The sequence below is a fragment of the Homarus americanus genome, unplaced genomic scaffold (assembly GCF_018991925.1).
Source record: "Homarus americanus isolate GMGI-L3 unplaced genomic scaffold, GMGI_Hamer_2.0 scaffold52512, whole genome shotgun sequence".
In the NCBI taxonomy this organism is placed as follows: domain Eukaryota; kingdom Metazoa; phylum Arthropoda; class Malacostraca; order Decapoda; family Nephropidae; genus Homarus; species Homarus americanus.
Window position 1 is genome coordinate 17,201,283 of NW_024735442.1, and position 8,798 is coordinate 17,210,080.

The window sequence follows — 8,798 nt, forward strand, 5'->3', positions numbered from 1 at the left end:
GGGGAACAAAGTTGATAACACGAGCAGCATTATCACGCGGTTGTGCTTTAGAGAGAGAAGAAACTCTTAACTGGTTCAGTGGTTGAGAAACTTGCGGGCTGTGCTGTGTTACTCACTGTTTTAGTTCCACTGTCTTCTATTTCATTAAACGGTGCCACACGTTTGCAGAATGGAGAGCAGTTGCAGACAAAGATCTTTGTTTGAAAACCAGATCAACTCAATGTTGGTTACCAGTAGCTCCTCGTCTGATGAGTCTGATGTATCTTTGAACTCCTCTGACATTGACTACCAGTCTTATGATCATGGAAGGTCTTCCTCGGAGGAGATAGAGACACGTGTTTATAATCATGGAAGGTCATCCTCGGAGGGGGAGACGACATATGACTCCAGGCCTAGTACGTCTCGTGGCACCTTAAGCCCAGCGAAACGGGCACGAAGCACAGCACAGCCAACTTGGAATAATTCAACAAGTGGTAATTGGAAAAATTCAACAAGTGGTAATTATATTATACTTTACGTGTTGCACAAGATGCGAGTGTATTGTGATTGAGTAATAACTTTGGAATGGATTACTGCTATACAGTAATTTATAACTGACTGGTGTCTTATAGGTCTAGTGGGAACACTTGTACCCACAGAAAATCCAGTGATTTTTGGTAATTAGGGTCGCATAGACAATACCCAACTCACAGTGACTAACAGAACTGGATTACTGTATTGAACCCGAGTTGTGGTGGTGAAGAACAGGTGTGCTTCCGCTAACACCATGGGTAAATCTCGAAAAGAACCCATTCTAAAGAAACTTCGGTAATTATATAGGACTAACCTGTGAGCAAAATTGATTACAAACAATTATAAATACACTGGATTTTCATTGTTATATTATAGTGGACACTGTGTTAATTTGTGGAAATATGTTAAAAAATGGATATTTTTAAAATAAATGCGACTTAACATTTGTGGCTATGAAGAACAGACAAACCAAACAAACCTACCTAACCTTACCTAACTTCCCCGGTATATTAAACAGAAAGAACTTACTATGATATGGTGAAATTTTTTACATTTTCTGGACGCGAGATGATATGGCTGCATCGGCGCTATGCATCCCTGGGGGGGTTAGTCCTAAATATTAACCGAAACCTCTTCCTCCCGTGGCTCGCCAATGACTGGTTTGCGAAAATTTTTATTTTTATAGTATTTTAACCAATAAAATTACCACCAATATTACTTGTTCAAAGTGGGCAGGGCTTTGAAGCACAGGGAAAATGTGCAGAAAAAACAAACAAAAAAAACACAAATTTGAAAGCCTGACATAACCTTTCTTAACCTTTAAAAATCCTAAAGCTAAAAAGCTCAACTCATTCATGTTTTTGGTGTTTAATATGTGATGATGTTGCTTTTGGTGTTCCGATGAGGGGGGAACCATAAATTCAAGCGATTCTTAAAATTTTTACAAGTTCGGAAAGGTTTTTAAAGGTTTATTTTTATTTTATTTATTTATTTATTAATTAATTAATTTATTATTATTTTTTTTTTACGGGGATTAACCCACCCGGGCACAGGTCACTGACACACATTGGGGCCTGGGGGGTGAAAATGTAATAATAATAATAATGATAATACTGTAATAATAAAAATATTAAAACTTTAGTAATAATAATAATAATAATAATAATAAGGAACCATAAAGAAATACAAAAATGAAAACATAAAAAGTGAGAAACAATATATGTATGTTGTGTTGTCAATAGTAAGAGAAACAATTGAGACCCTGCAATTGTGTGTAAATGAGGCAGAAAATTAGATCAGCAACCTGGGACTTGGTCACAATTTTTGTGATGCCATATGGCAGCAGGGTCTACCATTAGACAACACATTATGCTTCCGATATCTTCCCAGGCGGTAGTACCTCCCTGTTTGGTAGCTGTTTACTACCTAGTAATATATATTTGGTTACCAAAGAAGGTAAACTTTACTCTACGACAAGCCTTGGGAGGAGGGTGCAGCTTGCGGGTGGTCTGAATTTCCCTGGTTAATATTGAAAACTGACCTGCTGACGATTTATTTGTTTTACTGTTTATTTTCTTACTTTATTTTCATCAGTGAGTTCTGATATGATAGGGTAATCATTTTTTTTGCAAATGCTTCGTTTTGTTGATAATTAGGGGCCTAGGCGTGTACTACTTTGTCTATCCCGGCGGAAATGCGGCTGCGCTCGCCTCTCATCCGGCACCAGTTTCATTCATACATACATACGGTACATACATACATACATATACAGTCTGCGCGGAATGTTAAGTCGCGATAGGGCCGACGAACTAAGTTCTTGCAAAAATAAGATCATATGTTGTGAAGCCTGTCCCGGGATGCGAGATGTCAAAACGCTTGGTTTGTTGGCAAGTGCTGACATTTGGCAACTGAGAACACGTCACGGCTTATAGTCAGTGCGCCTCTGGCAGCTGTGAGGGGGAGATTTATTGTGCGGGTTCCCGTGCCATGTGGCCATGTTTTGTCTAGTTTAAGGTGCATTAACCCGACATTGTGGCCATCAGATATGTCCAGGAGGATTACTACAAGAGACGATATTGCAGCAGTGATTGCACTGTACAAAGCGAACCATGTACTGAGAGAAATATCGGCTCAGACTGGTGTGGCATTACGAGTTGTTCAAAATCTTGTCAAACGTTTCCGTGACCTTGGAGAGGACGAGTTACCAGCCCCATTACCTAAGTCTGGTAGGCCTAAATTATTGTCTCCACGGACACTTAAGGTTATTTCTCGACAAGTTCGGTCCAATCCCTCACTCACAGCACGTGAAGTGAAAGAGAGAAACCCCCGTCTTTTGGGTCACGTCTCGTTACGTTGTGTTCAACAAGCCCTGCACGATGACCTGGGATTTAAGAGCTTTTGTGCCCACCGCAAACCTCTGTTGACAAAGAAACAGAAGGAAAATAGAGTGAAATTTTGCAAGAAATATGAAGTGTGGGATTTAGAGACATGGAGGAGCGTATTATGGTCGGATGAGGCTACGTTTTCTGTGACTGGGAGTAATGGAGGGAGGGCGTACCGCCCTCCCCACTCAGATGCGCACCTCCCACAGTACACTATTAAGCACCCTGCCTCGCTTGTGGTTTGGGCTTCCTTTACGTATTATGGTGTTGGTGAACTAGTAATCCTCCCTAAGAACCATTTGATGAATCAGTACAACTATCTTGAACTGCTCAGTGATTTCTTACCTGAATCATTTGATAAAGCTAAGGCAAGCCTTTTCATGCATGACGGTGCCCCATGCCACACTGCTAAAAGTGTCATACAGTGGCTCAAAGACTGTGAGGTACCTTTCTTTAATGACTGGCCTGGCAGTAGCCCAGATCTTAACCCAATAGAAAATTTGTGGTCCATTGTTAAACGTCATCTGCGCGATGCTGACACATCATCAATCCCGAAGCTAGAGGCAGCCATCAAGGATACCTGGGCTAACTTGCCACCTGACCTCTTGCAAAACCTTGCTGACAGTGTTCCTCGAAGGCTAAAAGACTGTCTGATGCGCAGAGGAAACACTACAAAGTATTAATTGAAGTGGTAAGTGTTACTTGACTTTATTTATATAACATACCTGTAATCGTAAATATCAATATTTTTTCAGCACACGATCTAACATTCCGCGCAGACTGTGTATATATATATATATATATATATATATATATATATATATATATATATATATATATATATATATATATATATATATATATATATATATATATATATATATATATATATATATATATGTTTATACATATATATATATATGTATATATATATGTTTATACATATATATATATATGTATATATGCTGATAACCACGAGGAAAGAAGAAAACACGAAGTTCCCAAGCGGTTTCGTGTAATTCACATCTTCAGGGGTGAGTACAGACTAAAGAGAAGTACAAAACAAGGTGTATATATACAGAGGAGGGTGAGATCAGGTCCACAATGGTCAGGTATTAAGTAATGACCTTACTAATCTTTAAATAGCACCGCAAAGGGTAAGGGTAAGGTGACCCAACCTCTTCACCTGGTTACAAATCTTCTTAATTACAAAATTGTCCAGTTTGTACATGCCATTACTCAAATTCATGTTGAATGCTTCGGTATGTTTAATGAGACTAGCTTCTATGATGTTCCTACTGTCAATTGAATTACAAGGTAATATTGAGGAGGCATTATCCCAGTCAATGCAATGCTTGTTATCCCTCAAATGAACAAACAGCGCATTGTGTTTTCGTGTTTTCTTCTTTCCTTGTGGTTATCAGCATATACCTAGATCACGCGCACCTACAATGATTTACTTGCATTTATATATATATATATATATATATATATATATATATATATATATATATATATATATATATATATATATATATATATATATATATATATATATATATATATATACAGTCTGCGCGGAATGTTAGTTCGTGTGCTGAAAAAATATTGATATTTACGATTATGTTATATAAATAAAGTCAAGTAACACTTACCACTTCAATTAATACACCTTTTTGCAATTGAACAATGTTACTTTTGGTTTCAACATCTTCGAATGGAATCAACATTCTTACACTTGATTAATAACAATCTTTACTTTCCGTTCAACAATCATCCAAAACTTTTCAACAGTCGTTCAACACGTGACAATGTTTACTTGCTTTCAACAATCGTCTCATTCTTCATTGACAATTCACTAATACTTTCAACATTTTACAAAACTAAGTAACAATCTTTAAAACATCATAACTATGCAAAAAGTTTATGTTTTGGTGTTTTTTGTAGATCGAAAGACTAGTTGATCTAATTCAAACTTTTGAAGCAAGTAACGAATCACCTAGTCGAGATGGTATTTTCATTACGAGTGTGCAGCTTCTCCCGTATACAGTTCGTCGCCAAGCCCCTCCAGCATGCCACGGAGGCACAGAATAACAAGTGCTACAGATCGCGAGCGCATTATCGAGGCCTACAGAGCAGAACAAGATTTCCTCGTAGTTGCAGCAGCCCTTGGAGTTCAGCGCACCACGGCATACTCCATTGTGCGAGTATACCAACGCGAAAACAGGGTTGAAGCTGCTCACGCAGGAGGCAGACACAAGATCATCGACAATGAAACTCTGGATCTAATAGTGATGCTGCTTGAAGCAAACCCTATGATGACCTTGAGAGAGATAAAGGAGGAGGTCATGGATATATTTCCTACAAAACCACATTTCAGTGAGGTAACGCTTTCGCGTTATTTGGAGGGGGAGCTGATATCACTGAAAATGTCCCGTGACTCCCCAGCAGAAAGAAATTCTCCCGCAGTAAAGGAGGCGAGACACGCGTACGCTACGTGGATGCTGGCGACGGGTCTACAGCAGCAACTAGTATACATTGATGAGACAGGTATGTAATTATGTAACCACTTATCAACTATCTGTAGTATGTACTACATAATTACTTAAGTAAACTGTATGTAACGAGTGAGTACTTAATATTGATCTCAGTTTGATGCATCGTACAACTTTCCTTGTGTTAATGTTTAATTACATTACAGTATGACTACATACACTGATGTTTCATTTCCAGGGTTCAATCTGTGGACCAAGAGGACGTACAGCAGGGCAAGACGCGGGGAGCGTGTGCATCGCACCGTTGGTGGACAGCGTGGCAGAAACACGACAGTGATTGCTGCGATAGCTGAACACTGTGGAATACTCTATCACGAAATTCACTATGGTTCAGTGACGAAGGAAGTATTCAGTGATTTCATCGCATCACTTGCAGCAATAATCGGAGACGCAAGATCCATACTTGTTCTAGACAACGCTCCAATTCACAACGGTATCGCAGCAGTCTATCCCGAGCTGAATTTTAAATTTCTCCCTCCATACTCTCCTTGCTTGAACCCCATAGAAAACTGTTTCTCTGTGTTTAAATCATACCTGAAGCGATACCTCCACCGTGAAGCTCCACGGTGCAACGCGGCCCACGCCAGGCAAGAAGGAGTGACTCTCAATGCACTGAGGGAGAACATTTTGCAAGTTGGCGTGGAATTTGCACTGCCTAGTGTCACAGAACATATTGTGTCGCAGAACTATAACCATGTCAACACCTACTTGGTTCAATGTATTGAGCGCCGAGACATCTTCAATTGATATACAGTAGGTCTACAGTAATAGAGTATAACCTACTGCCTTACCGTTTGTTCCACTTGAAACAATTCACAACAAAAACCTTCTATACACTCATGGGTTCTTTTTTACCTGACAGGTTACTATTCGTGAGGCAGAGGAGGAAGGCAAGTCAACGGGATGCTGATATGACACTCCTCTCCCCAATCCCACTACCCCTCCCACCCTCACCTACCTCCATCCCTACCTTACTGCCAGGCAGAAACAACCCACCAAGGTGTACGAGGCCTTTACTGTGAATTGCTTCGTGGAAGTATCATGACACCAATGTATTTAGCTATTAGTATAAGGCCCTTTTTTCTTTGTTTCTTTTTAAGCAATCGTATGTTTTATGTAGCTACTAAAGACTAAAGACATTACATATGTAATTCATTGTGTTGTTGATGTTTGTGTAAGTATACTCAAAAATTAAATATTCATGGCTGTTACTGATTTTAAAGATTGTTGAATAAATTCTTTTCAATGATGATTGTTTCAGTCGCATTGTTGAAAAGTTTGGTTGACTGTTGAAAGGTTTTGTAAATTGTCAAATCAAAATAACTGATTGTTGAATGGATTCGGAAAATAGGTGAAAGCAAATAGAAATTTGTCATTCCAAAATCTTGATTGTTAAAGGCAAGTGGTCAATTGTTCAATTGCAAATGAAAGAAGGTGTACTTTGTAGTGTTTCCTCTGCGCTTCAGACAGTCTTTTAGCTTTAGAGGAACACTGTCAGCAAGGTTTTGCAAGAGGTCAGGTGGCAAGTTAGCCCAGGTATCCTTGATGGCTGCCTCTAGCTTCGGGATTGATGATGTGTCAGCATCGCGCAGACGACGCTTAACAAATTTTCTATTGGGTTAAGATCTGGGCTACTGCCAGGCCAGTCATTAAAGAAAGGTACCTCACAGACTTTGAGCCACTGTATGACACTTTTAGCAGTGTGGCATGGGGCACCGTCCTGCATGAAAAGGCTTGCCTTAGCTTTATCAAATGATTCAGGAAACAAATCACTGAGCAGTTCAAGATAGTTGTACTGATTCATCATCTGGTTCTTAGGGAGGATTACTAGTTCACCAACACCATAATACGTAAAGGAAGCCCAAACCACAAGCGAGGCAGGGTGCTTAACAGTGTACTGTGGGAGGTGGCGTCTGAGTGGGGGGGGGGGAGTACACCCTCCCTCCATTACTCCCAGTCACAGAAAACGTAGCCTCATCCGACCATAATACACTCCTCCATGTCTCTAAATCCCACACTTCATATTTCTTGCAAAATTTCACTCTATTTTCCTTCTGTCTCTTTGTCAACAGAGGTTTACGGCGGGCACGAAAGCTCTTAAATCCCAGGCCATTGTGCAGGGCTTGTTGAACATAACGTAACGAGACGTGACTCAAAAGACGGGGGTTTCTCTCTTTCACTTCACGTGCTGTGAGTGAGGGATTGGACCAAACTTGTCGAGAAATAACCTTAAGTGTCCGTGGAGACAATAATTTAGGCCTACCAGACTTAGGTAATGGAGCTGGTAACTCGTCCTCTCCAAGGTCACGGAAACGTTTGACAAGATTTTGAACAACTCGTAATCCCACACCAGTCTGAGCCGATATTTCTCTCAGTACATGGTTCGCTTTGTACAGTGCAATCACTGCTTTTGTATCTGGTGGTCCAGTGGTTAGCGTTCCCAGGTCACAGTCATAGGCTTGTGGGCCGTGGGTTCGAATCCTGGCGGGTTGAGGTGTTGATTGTATGTAGAAGTCCGCGTGCTTTATTGGGCTAATGAAATATATATGGATCCTCGTGTTTCGAAGCCGGATTTGGTAAAACGTTACTCTGACCACCTACGTGATACGGGTGGTCCCCATTAGAGGTTCACGGCGCCATAAGCTCGTTGAACAGGCTTTGTGTGAAATATAACAAAGTCTAGGACTGCTTTTGTATCCTGGTGGTCCAGTGGTTAGCGTTCCCTGGTCACAGTCATAGGCTTGTGGGCCGTGGGTTCGAATCCTGGCGGGTTGAGGTGTTGATTTTATATATATATATATATATATATACATGCAACCCACTGTGTTTCTGCACCAACCGTCTGCACCACCATGAAGATGAATCACACCAGCTTTGAACCCCAGTTTCTCTTTCCATACATACATTATATAATATACACAGTAATACCCTGATTTGGCGCGGTTCCACGAAGCTCCACATTTACGCAGTACCCACCAGAACCGAATTTCATCTTTATATCTACCATACTGCTGAAAAGTGGTTGGCGGTCCTGCCGCCGCCGCTATTTTGATTCAAACCTCCTGCCTATGTTGGCACGCCGCGCCGGTAGGTTGCTCGCCTCTGTTGCGTTATCGCTAACGCCATATGACATATCGGACTGTGATTGGGCCACCATCCTTACCCTCCGCCGCTAGTTGTGATTGGTTTAATGTAATATGACATGCCTTCCTGCGGCGCTTGACCTGAGCCGGTGGTTATAACAGCCGGAGGATGTAAACCTGACGCCAGTTAGTAGCTGCGTCAGTAACATCCCTCCCGCCACACCGTTTTACAGGTATCTGTTGTTCCGTAGAATGGCTGCCAACGG

At 40.9% G+C, this 8,798-nt stretch overlaps 1 protein-coding gene across 2 annotated transcripts; it reads left to right on the plus strand.

The window, feature by feature from the left end:
- Positions 1-6,659, plus strand: LOC121871086. Of its 2 annotated transcripts, XM_042373219.1 has the most exons (4): positions 1-497; positions 4,929-5,444; positions 5,628-6,202; positions 6,312-6,659. In XM_042373219.1, exons 1-3 carry the CDS (start codon positions 170-172, stop codon positions 6,194-6,196), a joined length of 1,413 nt encoding a protein of 470 aa, XP_042229153.1. In that variant the 5' UTR covers positions 1-169; the 3' UTR covers positions 6,197-6,202; positions 6,312-6,659. The 2 variants fall into 2 exon arrangements, with proteins under 2 accessions (XP_042229153.1, XP_042229152.1); XM_042373218.1 differs by having other exon boundaries at positions 5,628-6,659.
- Positions 6,660-8,798: the final 2,139 nt, after the last annotated feature.

Coding starts and splice junctions, on each gene's coding strand:
- LOC121871086 (XM_042373218.1), top strand. CDS start 170: ATGGAGAGCAGTTGCAGACAAAGATCTTTGTTTGAAAACCAGATCAAC. Junction 498..4,928: donor TTGGAAAAATTCAACAAGTG/GTAATTATATTA, acceptor ACGAGTGTGCAG/CTTCTCCCGTATACAGTTCG. Junction 5,445..5,627: donor AGTATACATTGATGAGACAG/GTATGTAATTAT, acceptor TTTCATTTCCAG/GGTTCAATCTGTGGACCAAG.